Below are 20613 nucleotides of genomic sequence, written 5' to 3'. Positions count from 1 at the left end.
CTAGCAAAGAACTAACTTACCTCTGTACTACCGGTTCAAAAGGAGATTGTTTTCCAGTTTGAGGATTAGAAGAAAAAGTCCTGCCTTGTGATGGAAGTGTATTGTATCTTGACTGTATCAATGTCAGAATCAGCCTTGTGATAGTGCACTATGGTTTTGGAAGATGTTGACATTGGGGGAAACGGGGTAAAGGGTACACAGAACCTCTGCATAATTTCTTATAACTGAATGAGAATCTAAACTATCTCAAAATATAACATTTAATTAAAATGCAAAACGGAAACTGTTGTATAGGGAAGCACGACAAGGAAGAGAGTCAGAGGACATTTACGCTGAAACGATAGCAACTGTATTCATGTTTTAATCAGGCACCATTTCATCCTGAGGAAAGATCTTTGAAAGTGGAATGAGTTTCACCCTCCCTTTACAGAGGAGAAAATCCCATTTTAGAGTAGTTTGATAGCTTGGCCAATCCATGTGGCTGGAAAGTGACAGAACGATGGGTTGGCACTGGAGAATTCAGAGTTTACAGCGTATCCAACATTATACTCTACAGCTTCTATGTACCCATTTTTTTCTGGATTTTAAAAATTCTGTAATAAAAAATAACATAGAAAAGTGCATAAAATATGTTATATTTTAAAAACAAATTGAAAAGCAAAAAGCCACATAACCATCACCCAGGTTAAAAGATAGAATGTTGCCAGCACCCTACAAATCTCCCATGTATTCTTCATGATTCCAACAATTTCCCTCCCTCATAGATTACTAGGATGACTTTTTAAGAAGCATTTCCTTGTTTTTCTACCTAGGAACAGATCCCTAAACGATGTATTTAACTTTTGCATGGTTTCTACTTTATATTAATGGAATCATATTCTATATATTTTTTGCATCTCTTTATGCTCAACATAATATTCACTGTTTTGTCCATGTTTTGAGGCTGGCCATACTTCACTCACTTTCATGGCTGTATAGTATTCCTGTATGGCACAATTTATTTATTTATTCTGCTGCTGATTTTTAGGTTATTTCCACATTTTGGCTATTATATCAATGTAGCTATGAACATTTTTTATATGTGAGCTGAGGCACATGTGTACAATTTTCCTAGGGTATAGATCCTGGAGTGGAATAGTTGAGTTATGTTCAACTTTACAAGATAATGCCCAGCTACTCCTCAAAGTATATCAATTCCCATTACCACCAATAGTGCATATGAGGTCTCATTTTTCCATATCCTCATAGTCACACCTTTAAATTTTTGCCAGTACTATATGTGTAAAATGGTAACTTGTTTTGGTATTATTTTTTATTGTCCAGCTTATGAAAGAGATTGAGCACATTTCCTTATGTTTATTAGCTATTTAATTTTTTTCTTTTGTGAAATGCTTTTTCTGATCTTTCCCCCAGGTTATTATTGATTCCTAGAAATATTTATATATTGTGGACACTAGTCTTCTGACAGTAAAATGTGTTGTATATATCACCTCCGACTCTATTACTTATCTTTGCAGGCATTTAGTTTATAGTGCATTTGGATGAAAAGAAATGTTCTTAGTTTTAGTAACCTTTTTATCATTATGCAGATACCTCTTCATCTCTAATAATCCTGTTTGCCTGAAAGTTTCCTTTGTCTGATACTAAAGTAGCTACACCAACTTTCTTTTCTTTTTTTCTTCTATACTTTCAACCTGTTGGTTTACTTTCGTTTGAGAAGGAAAGGGTTAACAGCTGGTTCTGGGGGCCCTTCCTGTAGAATTGGGGACTTCTGAGGCTCTAACTATTGGCTGAATCTTCCGTGCAACACTAACTAACTCAGGATAAATGGGAATCCATCTGAAGACTGTCTACTGGACCAAGCACCTGACCTCATTGTCAGTGTTGTTCACGAGTAATGGTTAGTGGGTATTGATGAGAGGCAGCTGCTCCAAAGAATGGCCACTAGTCAGGCGCCTGGTAGCCTCATGGTGGTATAAGGCTGTGATTTCATTCAATGACCTGCTATTAAGCTTTTAGAAAAAATGAGGGCGGGTTATATGTACTGACATGAAAAGCTGCCTACTCCGTGATGTTAAGAGGAAAAAAAGTCAAAGTGTTGAACAGTATACACTGCATGGCCAATTATTTTTAAGCATCTATTTTATGTATATACATGTAAATGATTATTCATTCAATCAACAAAGTAGTTATTGAGTGCCTGCTATGTCCTGGGTGCTCTCTTAGATTTTGGTGGAGAAAAACGAAGCTTCAGAAACAGAGTCAGGAAACAAAGAGTAAGGTCCCCCAGTCCATGCCTTCCCTTTGCGAAGGTCTTTCTCCCTCTGCACACGGCCTTTCTCTCATGACCGCATATCTTTAAAACTTGGTTAGGGAGCTCAAATTTTCTAAGTTTTTATTTCTCACCAATAAAATGGGGATAATATTGCTTGTCCTGATGGCCTGACAGAGCTAATGTGAGAATCAAATGAGTGAGCATATACGAAAGTATCCTAAGAATTAAGTGTTAGGCACATAAAAGGCATGAACTTAGAGCTGTCCCTTCCTTCAAGGGTAAGTTAAAGCCTTATTTACTGTAGGAATCTCTCCTTAGACCATCTCTTCCTATTTGATCCGTGTCATGCACTGCACATCTCTTGTGAAAAATAATGTGCGAATCTCCCAAAAATACGTTTTAGACAGGTCTGTATTCCTTCCTGGTATGCTATCTGTCCTCGCCTAGCAGATTCCTCCCCTACCCCAATCAAGTCAAGAAAGCACAGTGTGAAAAAACAGGTACTTACTAAATATCGTAATATAATTTTGTTTTTTGAGGAAGATCAGCCCTGAGCTAACATCTGCCACCAATCCTCCTCCTTTTGCTGAGGAAGACTGGCCCTGAGCTAACATCCATGACCATCTTCCTTTGCTTTATATGTGGGATGCCTGCCATAGCATGGCTTGCCAAGCAGTGCACAGGTCTGCACCCGGGATCTGAACCGGTGAACTCCAGGCCACTGAAGCAGAAAGTGTGAATTTAACCCCTGTGCCACTGGGCTAATCCTAAAATATCATAAAATAGTTTTTGAAAAAATCTGCTGGCTTTAGTGGGTTTAGTTTTTGGTAGCAATCTGATGCCTCGGTAAATATTTATGGAGTACCAACTATGTGCCAGGCATCGTGTTACATGCTGGGATTACAGAAGTGATCAAAACAGTCCTGGTCCCTGGCTTCATACAACTTTCAATCTAAGTGAGAATACAGAGTAAGCTTGTGTGTGTGTAAAGTTCATTAAAGGAGAATCAGACGGAATGGAAGAAATGTCGTCTAATGTCGCCTGGGTGGGTTAGGGTATAAGGCTTCTTTGGGAAACTGATCTTTAAGCTGAACTTGGCACTTGGAGCTACTTTATCAAGGGGAAAAATGCCACAAACTATTATTTGATTAACTATAACAAAGATTTCATAATAATAACCAGAAAGCTTTCAATGAGATATCAATAAGTTGATTATTATTTTAAAAATTAACTATCACAGATTTATTAAACAGTTTGTGTCTTGAGCTTTTGAACGCGGCTTTCCTTATTTGCTTTAAAATGTCATGTTTCCAAACAAAGTTTAACACAAAGGAATTTTTCTTGTTTACTTTGGCCATTCTCAGAATGAAGGAAAGCATCTTACATTTATCTCTACATTCCACCTTCAAAATTTGGTGTTAAGTGTGGATTAAATGAGATTTAGGAATTAGTCAGTCTCAGCAGCAACCTGATGGCAACATAAATGACAACTGAGGACAGTTTAGTGAAGGGAGTACTCACGAAGATACAGGTAGGGTTAAGGGAAAGCATCGAGTGATGATAATGCATCTCAGCTAGTAGTAGCTGGGACTCCTAGGAGACCATACTAACTACTTGACTAGGAGCCAGTAAACGTTCTTAAATTTGCAGCAGAAAGGATGGGAACAGATTTAGGAACCTGGAGAGAGAACTAGAGTCCCAGGAAGGGGATGTTGGATGGGAGCTGTAGACTTTGGTGGAGGAATGCAGCCCTGGTGCCCAGAGCCGGGCAGAAAGGGAACCAAGGAGACTAAGTTCTGAGGCTCCATTCTCCTCCCACCCTCTCATCTCTTGCTGCTGCTGTCCATGGACAAACCAAAAGGAAGCCCATGGATGCTGCGAGTAAAGGTCAGTCTTGTAGGACGCAAGGCTGAGTGGAGAAGAGTGAAGAGTGGATCTAGAGACGTGAAGGAAAAATATCCAACATAAAAACAATTGTGGTAATTTATTTTATTATATTTAACTGTATTGTATTTCTTGTGCTTTTCTCTTGCTTATTCTTTAGTGCTAATAATCAGTGAGATAGATATAAGAAAATAAAACAATATCATGCCATGTGATAAGGGGGGTCAGGTTATTTAATCCAGTTACACAAATTCAGTTCTTTAGTGGATAATCCACAAAATGGATACTTCATTTTCATTGGCTCTTTAGCATAAGGAGTTTCAAGTTTATTACCTTTCTCTTTCCATAATGGTAGAAGTTTTAAGGTGTTTAATTTTCACAGGGAAGCTGGATCATAATTGTCCACAAAGCACATCCACTGGGATATATATCTTTGTGCCTCTTCATCATGTTATGTCAAATTGTATTTCCTATGGTGCTCAATAGATTGTCATATATAACCAAGGAAATTCAATACAAGTACAATACCATGTAAATTTAATACAAGGTATCTCTATTTGCACTGAACAATTCTGTTTACTGTAAGAATTAAACAACAATGCTTTAGTGTGTCATAAAAATAACATGTGTAGTGAATATAGATGCTCCAAACATATTTGTTTGTTTTCTCCAGTACAGCACAGCAATATGAATACCAACTGAGGGCTCCCCCCCAAGGTTCGGATGATGATTGAATGTGGCAGATAGCTCCCTGTGTGAATACTTGATCCTTCAATTAAAAAGGAAGAGAGAGAACAGTTTTCACATTGTGGAATAATGCCTTATTACTGTTCTGCTCTCCTAAAAATGGAAACAACGGAATCTAAAAAAGATGGTACTTGGGAAATTCTACCTGACAAACCGATTGGAGGTGTTTCATAAAAGTTACACAAGGTTTGCTTAAAACTGTCAAGTAGTTTTCCTATGTGATTCACCGAATTCTATAATCCATTTCTCCTATTAAAACTGAGCATTTCCAGGAAAGAAAATAGCGTCACATTCTGACTGTTTAAAAATAAAGTTATTTCAAAATAAAAAGTAAGAAAAGATACTTATTTCCTTAAAACCAGAGGGAAATCAGAAAAGAGATCTTAGGAATTTTGAATACTGGCACCGAGAACGAGACACTGAAGAAGCAACAATATCTAAAAATTTTTTGTTTTACGTGGCTAGATGGAATTTTACATTATGAGCATTTCCACAAAAAGTAGCAGCAGAAGAGTTCAGTGAATAAAATCATGAATTTTTGAGTCCTTCACACCTTGTTTTTATTACATTCCTACTTTAGTTGTCTTATCTTGAGTAATTAAAGTTGCTTAATACGTATAAATCTGAGTTTCCACCTCTGAATGTCAGAATAACAATACCTATTTCATGGGCTAGTTATGAGAATTAAAGTACTTGACACACAGTTATAAATTGTAGCTATTACTATTACCACTGCTATTACTTTTATTATTAGTGTTAGCAGGAAATCAAATACTTCTTTCTTTGTACTTAATTAGTATTTACACATACGCTTTCACGCACACACATAATGAAAATTTATTATTCTACTATCATGTCAATGTGAAGGACAGTATATTTAGAACGTGTATAAAAGTTCTATAGTTAATTGATTTCTCTACCACTCATTCCTGAAATAATATATATTCTCAAAAAACTGAACTAAATGTTCTTTCAATAATGTTCTATTGTCTTCATGGTACTCTGCGTAAGTCTGCAAAAATAATCAACTTCCTAAAATTTTTCTGTTCTTATTGACATTCTTTCCACTGTCTTGGTATATATCCATGTATAAATTCTCACAAAGCTGGGCCAATACCAAAGGCTGAATTAGGAAAATATTTCTGTAGGCTCCTCAAGTACTCTTTTCTTTCTCAAGGAGACCCCAGACCCCTTGTCTAATGGATGCCCAACTCTCATGCTCTCCTCCTACTATGTAATGCCCATCTTGACATTGCCAAATCCTGATGGCAGTGACAATACAGCTGTTCACACTGAGGCATGTAAAACAGATCCAGCTTCCCATGCTGTCTCTGTTTAGAATATCTACAAATTACCAGGCTGATGAAATCTTATGTCAAATGACTAGATCTGTAAGTAAGTATTTTGAGTTTTCTGCAGGCAGAGAGGGAAATGCCTTTCAACTGCCTTCGAGATCATCCCACCTCTATTACATAATGAAAAACCGTGCTGTAAACGTGCATTTGTGTGTATTGTATGATTGCATATGCATAGCTTTTCACATCAACACAATTACCATTTTACTCTCGTCCCTATCATCAGTAAACATTAATTCATTCAATACCCATCTACTTCAAGACTGGCACCCTGCTATGTGCTATGACCAGAACAGTGAACAGGCATATAGACTGCCTTCCGTCATGTGGATTACAGTCTAATGGAAACTGTTTCAGGTGAATTTACTTAGGTAAAGAAAGCTGATAGTTACAGGAAATTGTGAGTATTAACAAAGGATAAGAATTTTACGTTCCATATTTTTTAAAATTATATATATTTTTATTAGTTTAAAATGTCACTTACGTTATGCCAGACAATAAGGAATAAGTTTGGTGGAGCCAGCTATCTATGCTGACTTTAGCAAGGTAGACTTTAAGTGGGAGGGAAAAATGTGTTTCTAGATTCTAAGGCCTAAGCTTCTGAAAGGGAATCGGGCTCATGGGACTTTGGAAGCGCTCAGAAGTGTAATTCTAATTATGCAATTGTAATCTACACAACGCAGGTCACACATTTACTAGACAGCAATCCTTTGTGCTGCTTCCCATTGATGGCTAATGGTATTACAAAGAAGAGTCAAGGTCTACAGAATAAAGGGTTCTTATTCACCTTGGACCTAAAAGGAGCTCTTTTCAGAGGTTTTAAAATCCTGCCTGAAATCGCAGCCTGCAAAGAACACCATTGCCAGAGCAAACACGGATGCAGAGGGCTCTGATTAGAGAAGCAGAGGGGAGTGTCACACTGACCATTTTTGCGGGTATGTGAAGCAAGGGACTAGAATTAAGCAGGACGTGTTCGAAGGAAAGCAAAGCCTTCAGTGTGAACAAGTGATAACAACTCGGTACTTAAAGACTCTACTTGGCAGACTAAGGCAATTACTAGCAAGTGCATTATTTATAACAGCAAAATCATGGAAACTTAACTGTCCATCAATAAAAGACGAGGCATATGAGCTGTGGTTTCATTCAGTGGGATTCTGTACTGCCTTTGGAAAGAATGAGGTTGAGCCACATCGAAGTGCCATGGAAAGATGCTTCCACCAAATTGTAAAGCGAGAAAAGCAAGTTACACAACAGGGCCAACAGTATGAGCTCACCCTTGTTTAACAAATGTATATTTTATGCATATATCTTTATGTGATTATTCATTGAAATTTTTGTTCGTTATAAGCTAACACAGTCCTTAATCCTTTTTCTTTTTCTGGTTTAAAAGTTTATTGCATTTTATTATGTGCTCTCTACATCCTACTTTTTCATTGTGATATAAAACACAAAATTTCTCATCTTGACCATTTTTAAATGTGCAGTACAGTACTGTTAACTGTGTCTATATTGTTGTGCAATAGATCTATGGAACTTCTGGATCTTGCAAAACTGAAACTCTATATCCATTGAACAGCAGCTCTCCATTCGCCATTCTGTCCCCTCACCCCTGGTAACCACACTCTACTTCCTCTTTCTGTGTTTGATTACTTTAGACACCTTGTATAAGTGGAATCGTGCAGCATTTGTCTTCTTTGTGGCTGGCTTATATTACTTAGTAGAATGTTTTCAGTGTTCATCCAAGTTGTAGCATACGACAATTTCCTTCTTTTTTAAAGGAGGAATAATATTCCTGTGTGTGTGTGTGTGGATCACATTTTGTTTATCCATTCTTCTGTCCATGGACATTTGGGTTGCTTCCATCTCTTGGCTATTGTGAGTGATTCTGCAGTAAATATGGGTGCACAAATGTCTCTTCGAGATCATGTTTTCAATTCTTGTGAACAAGTATTCAGAAGTGAGATTGCTGGACCCAATGGTAATTCTATTTTTAATCTTTTGAGGGATTTCCCATACTGTTTTTCCTAACAGTTGTACCACTTTACATTCCCACCAACAGTACACAAATTTTTAATTTCTCTCCATCCTCATCAGTACTTGATATTTTCTGGGTTTTTTTCCTTTTGATAGTGGTCAGCCGCAGATTTTTAATTGAGCACCTATTATGTGTCAGGCACTGTTGTTGGAACTGCTGGCACAGCACTGAACCAAAGATTCCAAAACAGGGAAAATTCTCTGAACAAATGAAGCAGGTACTAAAGCAAAGAGCAAGCTTGCCAGCACAAACTGTAGAGCGGGATCAGGAACAGGTTGAGAGACAGAGAACAGAAACCAAAAAGGCAGGAGGCCATTCTCCTAGCCTCCCGTGAAGACTAACACCAGACTTTAATGAGCAGGAACCGATCGTTTAAATCAGAATCAGTTATGAAAAGCAGAAAGCCTGTTTCCTAAGCCACCCTGGCTAAAGGCCACCAATTGCTTGATGGGCAAGACTTGTACATTTATACCAGAAATTTTTTATACTTTTCGTATTTTGTCACATATAGGCATGTATTTGGAAATATACATAGTTCTTATTATAGAAAGTGAGTTTAATTTTTTCTCAGTAAATCTTTTTTTTTTTTTTTGAGGAAGATTAGCCCTGAGCTAACATCTGCTGCCAACCTTCCTCTTTTTGCTGAGGAAGACTGGCCCTGAGCTAACATCCATTCGTATCTTCCTCTACTTTATATGTGGGATGCCTGCCACAGCATGGCTTGACAAGCGGTGTGTAGGTCTGTACCCAGGATCCAAACCGGTGAAACCCGGGTCACCAAAGCAGAACATGGGAACTTAACTGTTGTGCCACCAGGCTCGCCCCCAAAAATCTTTTTTTCATGTTTGTAAAGTCTCAGTGAAGTAAATCATTTAGGTATATAACTGATTAACAGAGGCAAGATTTTGGAATCCAGATTGTGCAAATCAGGCAAGCAGCACCTGTTACGGAGTATGACAGTGTAAATGCTTATATACATGCAGACCTGCTACATCTAAACGAAGACCCAGAGGGATGACACTCCCACCTCGCGTAGGTCTCCTTAGGGAGCTTCTTCTCCATATACTTGGTACCTTGTGCGCATCCTTATCTTGTGATTATTTGTTGGCATGGATATTTCCCCCACAGGAAATCTGATATCCTTAAGATCAGGATTGGGTAAATTCATTTTTGTATCAATAGAATGATGGCACATGGTAGGTCATCAAAAATATATTTTGAATGAACTGATTCAGATTTTCACAGGGCATGAGGAAGCATTTGAAGTTATCTGGGTGAGAGATATTAGTGGCCTTCATAAGAGGAATGTGGTTGGTGGGTTGTTTGGGAAGCAAAGTTGGGGTGAGCAAGAGTTGAAGTCAAGAGTGCCACCCAAGTTTCTGGCTGGCATAACTGGGTAGCACTAATCTGTGAGAGAAGGAAGACAGGAAAAAGGGCAGGTAGAAGGGTAGAGAACAGGAGGAGAACTCAACTTGGATATGTTGAGTTTAAAATGTAATAGAAATCCACTTGGAGGTCTTCAGAAGGGGTTGTAAGGAGAGGTCTCAGCTGGAGGGTGTATGAAATACTCAGGAACATTCTGATGATAATCAAGTCAATGGGATATTCTGACTATTCAGGTCTTTTGGTGGAGCTGAGAATGTACATCTTCAATCAGTGGTTCTAATGAGCAGATATGATTGACAAACACTGTTTAAAATTATTTCAAAGGGTTTCTTTAGTAACATAAGGATGAAACCTCTTCTGTTCTCCAATTGTATTACTCTTCTGCACTTTATTCAGCAATTAGAAAGCAACAATAATGTAGCATATAATGTAATATAGGCCTAGTTCCATGAAATTTGGACCAAGTGTACTCTAGAAAAGAAATCCAAACTCCTTAAAGAAAAACCTAGTCCCAGACTTCACACAGCTAAACAAATATATTTCACAGGAACAAATGCATTTCAAACAAATACATATACTGGCCTATAACTACTTCTATTCTCTCCGTTGGTATCATTAGAGAGCCAGGACTCTACAGTATATATGCCACTGATCAAATGTAATTTCTGCGAGAAACAACTAATGAACTAAATATTATTAGGTGCCAACAGCAAATAAAACATTGTGTTCAGATTCTGTGAAGGGAGAGAGAAATGCATGATTTGTGGTCCTTATCATCTGGTGGGTGTGTTGGACATGTACCCAAATAAATTTGAGCCTAGGATGAATGAAATCCATACCATTATGAAGCACAGAAGTAGGATACACGGTCAAGAGAAGAGGGAAGCTTAACTTAAACTCAAGGAAGAGTGGGTTTCATGAAATAAGAGGGCTATGTTTAGCCCTGAGGAATGAGTTAGGGATTTCTGTAAGTAAAGATGATGAGATGATAGGGATTGCTAATTCCAATTTTATAATCAAGGACACTGCAGTTTATGGAATTTAGTAAATTTCCCAAAGTAACACAGTCAATACACATCAGAGATGAGGTTGACTCTAGGTCTTTTTGACTCCACACCCATGTCTTTCAACCCTACTTTAAGCCATAAATATTCCAGGGTGGCTGGAAAGGAAAGTGCGTCACAAGGCTACGTAAATACAGGTTGAGTCACATGTTGGAAGTGACCTGAATGGCAAACTAAAGAGTTTGGACTTTATTCTTTGCGGTTTTAGGGGGACACATGAGGGCTTTGAAAATAGACAGAGGGATAGGCTGTTTGCCAAAAATCAGATTACCCCTCTCCAGAAGATGGACAATAAAAACCAAACAGTGGAAAGTGGAGAGAAGAAATTTTTTTTAATGAAAACTACTACTTTTTAAATGTCTAACCATTGCCCCACAATAAAAATTCTGAAAATTCTGATATAATTAAACACAAGACTTTAGAATAGGATGGAAGTGTTAACACAAATTCCCAAATTCTTGTTGTTTAATGAATCTATTTTCAAACTGCTTGTAAATGCACAAAACGTAATATGCAAAGATTCTTTGATATGTAGAAAGTATTTCTCTGGTCAATCGAGAATTCTGAATGCAATTGTAGTTCCAGGTGAAACTATCAATTGGGATGAAAGGATGTGTTCCACTATGCAAATCGTGTAACAGCATTTAAGAGCAATCCAATTGGAATAAATCATTAACATTTTCATTGCCACCTATGGACTAGATTTCTTCGTGGGGCATAAAGCATGACAAGACTTTTGACTGTTTAATATAAGCATCAAGTAGACATCCATTTATTTTTTATTAGGAAATTCGTAATAGTACAGGAATAACTTCAATAACAGAGATTATCACTCACTCTATTAGAGCTCTTTCCATTACTTCAAATATATCTAATGCATTTGCCAAAAGTTTAATTAAAATGAGATGACTGGAATAATTAAAATCATAGTAAACATTAGACAAACTAATAAAACTGTGATTTTTTTCTTTCATTCTTTTCGGCTGTGCTAAAAGAGGCCATTTCAATTTTCAGTAATGAGCTGCTCAAAATAGTGTCTATGGTATTAAAAGTCTTCTTGATATTTGTCTTAAAGAGGAATGAAATTTGACATTACATAAACTTCTATCAGTGTGGAACAATGACACTATCTTCCATGAAACTTAAAGATATTTCCAATAAGTGAATACAGCAATTCCTACCTCAAGTTATTACAAATTCTTTATAATAAGATATTATTTTGACAAACTCTGACTGGCTAGCTTAACTCTAAAAACTATGTAAAGATGTGTATGTTACTTAAATATAGGCAACCCATTTCAAGATCAAGTATGAATGCATATATATTTTATGTATGCATTGTTTAAAAACTGAAAGCTGAAATATTTATAAATAATATTTTAAAAAATATAGAGTTCCAAATGGGTTTTCTTTTTAGATAAACTTATTAAATCAAAAGCTCTTCAAATATAATCTATATATGAACTTTCCATCTCTCTACTTCTCCAGGAAAGAACTAATGAAGGTCAAGAACAGAAAGCCATTGAAAATACAATGTCACTCACAACGGCATTCTTTGGGAATCCTCATTTGCTCTCTTCACCTCTCCCGGAACACATTACACAATAAGATGCAGTACACAAGAACTATCAAAAGGGAGCACTTTTGAGCCACCAAAATTGTGTGTTCGCCTAAAAACCACAACCTCCCAACTACAGACAATGATACTATCTCAGGTATTTTATGTGCCAAAATGATCATTAAAAATTAAGCACCACATATAAGCTGCCATTTAGAATATTAATTTACCTTTGCTAATCATCTTTTTAACTTGAGGCTAAAAGAGTTCACTTACCATTCGGATAGTCAGGCTCAGTCCAGGAGATGTGAAAGGAGTGGGGTGAAAAGGAATGAGCTCTGGGGGTCGGCACGCCTTCGGGGGTGCTCTCGTCGGTCAGGGCCTCGCTGGCCTCGCTCACTGTGCACCCACCCCCCGTGCACGCCTGAACAGAGATGCAGAAAAAGCACATTTCACTCTGGGTCCCAAACTTTAGATGAGCATCAAAGAAAGAGAATTTGTAATAAGAGTTCCAGATTCATTGAAATAAGGCTCCTTTTACTCCCCCAAATAAATTTGTTTCAATGCTGAGGTTAGCTTTTTAGGACACAAGACAGCCATCTCCGATAATTACAAAATAACCCAGAATGTATGAATGCATGAATTATAAATATATCCTAAGTTGGCGCCTAAAGATATAGGCATAGATTGACTGGGTGAACACCCCAGATGAAATTAGCCTTGCACAGAGGTTCCCAGAATGAATCTAACACACGCGCGTGTGTGCACACCACATGAGAAAAGTCCTAGAGACTGAAGACTTTTCAGAATAAAACAAGTGATTTCTAGGAAAAAAAGATGTACACAAATATAAATGCCTTTTATTTACTATAGTGTGACCAATATGTTTAAAGTATAACGCAATGTGAAATTGAATAAAATTGCGTTTCTCGTAAATCAACAACCAAGCAGTTGTTGAGTGACTGTTTAATGACTTAAACGGTCAAATCATTTACTCATGTGCCAGAGGAGGTGGGCTTCATCATACGGCTGACGAAGTTAAAATGATCACAGATTCCCCTGACTCCTTAATAAGGTATTACTAATGCCAGAAATGGAGACATGGATGTTAAAGATGTTCAGAAACTCCTGTGTGCACTTTCATAACAGACTGCAAATAATTCCAAAATAAATGTTTAAGTGTATTAGGAAAGTATCTTCTTTACCTAACTTATTGGATAAACATTTTTCCAGAAAATTTAGACCTGCATATAGGGTTTTCCCAGCCTATATTTGCTAGCAAATATTAGTAATTATATAACATAGATATTCGAAAACTACATTTTAGCTTTGTTCAGACTCTCTTTAGTTTACATGTGTAATTTACACAATGAAATTTAAAAATCTCTCCAAAAGCACGAAATTTTACCAAAATTGATAAGAAAGTGAAGCAAAATCATAGGACAATGCAAAAAGTAGGTGGTTATTTAGTCATTTTCGTGGAAGGTAGCTATTACTAACATAAAAAATTAAAACTCCTCTTTATTTCTTTGAGCTTGCCTCCTGCTTTTCAGTTTGATACTGAAGGAATGGCCTTTTGACACTTAAAGAGGTGGAAATTCTTTTTCCTAAAGATAGGAAGAAGCTGACGATCTTTGAAGATATTTTCTTATGTTGAAGTATTATACTATTTGCAAAGTTGTTGCAAATTGTTGCAAATTCCTTACAAGTATAAATAACAATGTAAGGTCAATAGGGAGATAATCTTGCTTCCTATTGTAAGAAGATAACAGCAGCCGTGTCTTCAGGATAATTTCTCATCAGCTTAAGCAAGTTTCATAAGGGTCAAATTGTGGCCTGGGCATGAAATTGCATTAAAATTGGGGACCTAATTAACCTCTGTGGGTTTTCTCTTAATTCTCAGCTGTGGCATGTGCATATATAAGAGATAAACCATACTTCTCCTGAGAAAGGAATCTTTGCAAATAAAGAGGAATCAATTGAGCTTGTGGCCTGACTCAAAGCTCCAGGACACATTGCTGTTAGCTCAAGAAATAACTACCTGGACATTTAAATAGAAAAATTAAAGCATAACATTTCAAACGTGCTAAAAGTCCACCAGAAAATGTGGCTGGAAAAGAGGCCACATGGGACAGCCAAGTTATCCAAGGCAGAATGGACACAGGAGCATTCTTTCCAGTCCTCAGAGAGAGATAAATGTGTCCATCCACTTGCATTTCCTACATTTTTTTTCATTAAGGGGGTAAAACATTGCAGCATCTTATTGTTAAACTCATAACACACTAGGATTTAATTCTAATAATCTATTCGTCTCTATTGTTTCTCTTATTCATCTCCTAAGAATTTTCCCCTGCTAACTCTCCCCAAAGAAATACTGTGTTATATGATGTATAATTATATGTTTTTTAAAACACAGTGTGAATTAAAATTTACTTTGTTTTGAGAATTTTATGATGCCTTCTGGGATAAGTGAAAACATCCTCTCGTTTATAAGCACTGTTCTTTGGGCTGTGTCATCTAAGATCTATAAAACAGTAACTTGACAAAGGAGCCTCTTGGATTCCAAGGAGTTTATGAGAAAATTTTTCTTGTAAGTGAAACAGAATTTTTAAAGGGACTGCTGAAATAATCAAATTCTCTGCAAAGTGTTTTATTTTGTTCTGTCCATATTCTTTTTGTATGCATTTAGAAGCACTAAGTAAACAGTGCGATATCTTAGTTCCCTCAATAAACAAATAAATGTTCTTAAAGTTGCTTCCAATTGGTTTAATCCAACTGATTTTATCTAAATGAAATTGAAGCAATCTGTACCTTGTTTGACCTGCCAGTACCAGAGGCTACTGCATTCAAGGAAACTGAATGCTGATTAAAATTCTGATTTGAAAAAACTAAACAAAACAGTGGGATTGATTGAAAATGCCTTTATGAAATGGCAAGGTCTTTGAAAGATTTTTGAGCCATTAAAATAAGGTGTTTCAACCCATCTCTTATAGTTTTTATCAATTACAGCCATTTAAAAAGAAATCACATGGTCATAATACTACCCGGAAATGATGAGTAACTTCTGACCAAATAGGGGAGTCCATGTTGGTATAATGAAATGCATAACCAGTGAAAACAATCAGTTGTTTTTGAAATAATGACTATTAGGAAGATCCAAAATCAGCATTCTTTAGTTTGTTTTCAGATAAGCAGAGTCTGAGGATGCTAAGAATGCAGTATTTTTTAAAGTATGAAGAAAAAAATATGGTCACGTTATCCATAAATGATCCTTTGAGAAGTTAAGCTTATCATTTCCAAGAATCTTTTCAGGAAATGTATGCAACATTTAATGTTCATCAGGAAGTAAATATCTAGCAGTAATATGAAATTTATCAAACCATACCTATCTTGATACCTGTTTGTCTTACTAGCTTCTTTATTTAATTGCTCTCTTAATATCTTTATTAGGACCTATCACACTTCACAATACCATTTGTCGAAGGTAGCAACATGTTATGCTGTTTCTTCTAGTGGAAAGATCATATGTTTGAAACTACATACTCCCCAACTCTGACATTTTACAGCAAATTATTTAATTCATACCAGAAGTCTAAGATTCCTTATGAAATAAGTATACTTAGTGTTTATTCATTCATTCATTCATTCAAGAATTGTTCAGTGAACTTCCAGTTTCCACCAGGCACTGTGATTGACCCTGCAGATAGAATTTTGGAAGATGCAGTTTCTCCCCTTCAGGAGTTTATCCACTCATCCAGGAAAATTAATTGAAGCCACACAGAGTAACATATCTACTCCAAGTCTGGAGAAAATCACAGATGTTCAAATTCCCACTTTCCTCAATTCTGACGGCTACTGAAAGACTTTGTTATCTGCATGTTTTGTATTCCAGCATCTAGTCAACAAGCTAAGACTATCTAAAAAGGCATCACTTCTTGGCTGACAACCTGATGTCCATCTACTGATCTAATGACCTTGAAACCTAGTTATTACGTTGAAACTGTGAAATATACAATAATTCCTCAATTAACCAAGATGAACCTAAAAAGTTCTGGTTCATTTAATTTACCAGTTAACAGAGTTCTGTAAAAAACCTTTTAGGTAAATACTTCCTGAAAATATATTAGTGTATTTTCTGCCCTGATAAATACAGTAAAATTGAAAATAATGTGAGCAAATTTATTTCCCTAACAAGAGTTAGGGCAAGGACTTCAACATCTCCCTGACGTCTTTCATCAACATTATTCAGTGGCTGACAGATCTTGTCTGACTCCATAGAATATTGTTTGGGGGTGACCTTTTCAGTATCATAGAATTTTAGGGCTCAAAGAGACATTGAAAGTCATTTATTTCTGGGGACCGGCCCCATGGCCGGGTGGTTAAAGTTCTGCACACTCCACTTTGGTGGCCCAGGTTATGGGTTCAGATCCTGAGTGTGGACATACATCACTCATCAGCTGTGCTGTGGCTGAATCCCACATACAGAATAGAAGAAGACTGGTAACAGATGTTAGCTCAGGGCAAATCTTCCTCAGCAAAAAACCCCAAAAAACATTTAGTTCAAAATCCCAATTTTAGGCTTGAAGAACATAAAACTCAGTGCAGTTAAGTGAATTTGCCTTAGGTCACACACTTAGTCATAAAATCTGAATTAATACTCAGGGAAATGGGCTCCCAATCTAGCGGTATTTACTTTTCAAGGTATTACAGATTTATAAAACATAGGAGGTTGAGGAGGACTTTGATTAACTACACAACATATCCTAAAAGTGGCCTTGAGAGTAGAACTTGGCTTCATGTCATCTTCCCCCTTCTGCTAAAAACCAAGACACAGCAATTTCTGTTGAATTTTGTATGCTTCCAACCAATAGAGACATGTCTTGATTTTGATATTACCACTATTTGAAGAGTGTGGATTTCTGTATTTGCTTTTGAAAATCAAGTTAAGACACTTCTTACTTCTTGGGTCATAAAACTAAGTAATCAAAGATGCTGTTTCATAAACCCGTCTGTGTGCAGAACACCTAGGCACATGGAGTCAGCTGGGAACAGGATTTCTAGCATTGTCTGATTGCCCTTGTTTTGTGGTGTCAGGTCAGACAGTTAGCAATAGTTGAATGTAGTTTATTTTCTCGTGGTATAATATTTAGAGCATTCAAGAGCATGCTAAGTAAAATGAATGCATACACAGTGTCTACATAAATGTAAATTTATTCATAATCAAGAGCAGAATATTTTCTATGGCATTTATCAAAGCAAATATCCTTATATAGGTATTGCTATAAAATGAAGAGTGTGTTTAAAACAAATAGGGACAATCTCATGTTTATATTCAGTTATTTTCAGATGTGCTATTAAACTTAAAAAAGATTATATTTCATCAAAAAACAAAAGGAACTATTGAGTATAAATTCCACCGTAATATCAAGGTCTTTTAAAAGACCTTCGTATAAAAGTGCTATTTTGCATGAAAAAATGCTATTGTCTGTCTAAAGAAACCTCTAAACTATGTTGATTCTAGGGTTTTATTAAGTGACTGTTCTTTTGAGATAGAAGCGTAATGTAAACCAGAATATAATAACAATCAAGAATATTTGGGGGTCATTTAAACTTTCATTTAAAAATATAGGAGCTAAATTTTCATACTGTGCATTGTTTTTCAAATGAATACAAGCTCCATAGGGAAATAACCTTATTAATCTAAGCATTATAGAAAAAGCCATCAGCAATTATGGCATTCTACAAATAATAAAAAAGAAGTAATTTCTGATAATCCCAAATTAGATTTGGGGAAATCTACTGACTCAGATTGTTATTCTATCATTTTGCATAATATGAAATAAATATGTAGGTATTAGATCAACAGAATTCACATTTAGGATATGAAGCGAATTTTCAGTGTAAATAGCAATACACGAGCTTTTTTTTTAAGTGAGGGAGGGAGAGAAGATGGGGTGGAGGAAAGGGAAGCAATGAGACAAAGGATGGGGACAGAGAAAGCGACAGAAGTAAAGTGAACTTACTCCCAGCTTGATGAGATATTTAGTACCAGGGAAAAGGTAGTGTAGCGTGTGATCCTGGAAAAGTTCTGTGCTGTTATAGATGACATCCCAAATTGTAAAATCGTGCGTGTGATTTGAAATATATAATATATAGCGCTCCAGAACTCCATTTACTTTTCTTGGTTGTTTCCACCTGGGAATGGAAAAATAGAGTGCTATCATCATCATTCATTCAAATCAAAACTGAGAAGTGCAGGATTTTTAAAGGACACGTGAACTTGGATTTACGCCACTGAAAATAACACACTGAAGGCTCAAAAGAGATTTACCTTAAAGAACTCAAATAGTTATTAAATGTGTATTCTAGTGGCATAAAAAAATAATGACATAGTGCCTGCCTTCTAGTTACTTATGATTTTAATTCACTAATAACACAAAAATGCACGTGTGAGTACTAGATTTTGAACTTAAGTCATAGAAGAAAAATTAAGAGAACATCTGAGAACTTTTAAGAAATGAGAGAGAATAACATAATAGTCTTGAAAAATCCAGCAATCTAATATAAAGTTAGTAAGTAACTACAGGATATGGAGAAGTTGAGGATTGGAAGGGCTTAAATAATTAAGACTTCCTGAACGAGATGACATTACTTAGATACATAAGATTTTATTCTTAACAGTAGGATTGGATTTGGGAGGGAAAAGGAGAAGTAGAGAATGTTCCAGATGAAGGTTACAACGTCTCCATGGGAATGAGCAGGACAAGTCATGGAATAGACAGGAGATTGGTAAATGGAGAAATACTTAGAGCAGTGGGAAATCTTAGGAAATAAAGCCAAGAGAAAAGTTTAGGCTTGGAACAATGGAATATGAATCATAATGTCTTTCAGCATTAACGAATATCCTTATTTATTCAATCCAAACTCTTCTTTAACAGATGAGAAAACCGAGACCAAGAGAGATAAATGTAAACAAGTATTAATTGGTGGTAAGAGAGGTTTATTAAGCTTTAATTCAGTATTACAACACACTTTGTACCTCATGTACTAGGAAATGGGCCAGAATCTCTAATATCAAAAATAATCTGAATATGCCCATATGTGAAAGTTCCTTTCTGACTTCAACCGCAGGTAACAAGAAGGTCCTAGTTTATACTCAAAAAGGAAAAAAATCTATCTATTGATATATATTTTCTTATTTCAGATCACTACAAATAATGCCTCACATATGAAAAGCCCAAGGCAGTCATGTAAGTGGTCAGTTTTTCTTGTATTGACATTTGCCCGGAATCTGTGTGCATATGTAGCTCAGCTTGATTGCATAAAGACAAAATGGAAATTAAGTTGGCAAGTGATAATCAAAGGTTCTCAGAACCACTGAACTAATCACTTCTATGCATTTAATCACAATAAAATTAATTTTATGTCACAAACCCTTCCCTTGATTGAACTCACTGGGACTCTTGCGTGAACCAGCGTGTGACAGAGACAACATTTCTACTTACTGTACGTATATAGTTCTAGAATCCAGGACAGTCAGGATCGGGGAATCCACGTGTTGTGGTGGCAGCTGTGCCGTGTACAGTATGACCAGGGAACTGTTTGTGCATCCCACACTTGTGCAAGCGCTGAGCAGAAACTGGTGGGGCGTAAATACTGCTAAATCTAGGGGGTGGGGGGAAATAAGAATTTATTTACCATCGTACTTTTTATTCAGGAGATTTTACTCCTCCTCTACATTCTGACCTCTGAGAACTATTAAAGTAGAGCTTAAAATAAGAATCGATAGCTGTAAAAATCAATAGCAATAAAATATAGGCTGTTTCATCCTTTAAATATACTATGGTTATTTTCAAATAGACAAGTGTCAGTCAAACTCTTGGTTTAAGTTTTTCATTTGAACAATTTGACTGTTCTTCTTGAATATCGTGACCAGGTAAATCATTTTCTGAGTTTAGAGTTAGTTCAATGGCTCTGTTAAAAAATAAATGAGACATTTAAATTATTTTTAAAACATATTTGAAGACAACAGGAATTGCTTTTGCAATGCAAATAAATAGCCTGTAACAATGACTTTGCACTTGTAATTCTTTTTGCCGAATTCGTTTCTTCTCCTGTCCACCTGACCAACTGTTATTTGACCTTGAAATTGTCTACGCTCAGTGCAAATGCCTGTTTCTTTCTTAAGATGTCCCTAACACATCCTGCGAGGACCCCTGGCACCAGATGGAGCTACAATTCTCTCTTTTTTCTCCCAAGGTATTTGGACTAAACTTTAACACTTACAACACTGTGCCATAACGATTTGT

At 36.4% G+C, this 20613-nt stretch overlaps 1 protein-coding gene across 1 annotated transcript in view; it reads right to left on the bottom strand.

Annotated features, from left to right (window-relative positions):
- The window catches only part of USH2A (usherin), a 746622-nt gene that overhangs the window by 321445 nt on the left and 404564 nt on the right, over positions 1-20613 (bottom strand). Inside the window, exons 33-35 of the mRNA XM_070602521.1 lie at positions 19810-19969; positions 18328-18499; positions 12581-12728 (exon numbers count right to left, since the gene is read on the bottom strand). Coding sequence (XP_070458622.1) covers positions 12581-12728; positions 18328-18499; positions 19810-19969 — 480 coding nt within the window. The remainder of the gene's footprint in view (positions 1-12580; positions 12729-18327; positions 18500-19809; positions 19970-20613) is intronic.

The sequence above is a fragment of the Equus przewalskii genome, chromosome 31 (genome assembly GCF_037783145.1).
Source record: "Equus przewalskii isolate Varuska chromosome 31, EquPr2, whole genome shotgun sequence".
In the NCBI taxonomy this organism is placed as follows: Eukaryota; Metazoa; Chordata; class Mammalia; order Perissodactyla; family Equidae; genus Equus; species Equus przewalskii.
This window is presented reverse-complemented; position numbering and strand designations above follow the sequence as displayed.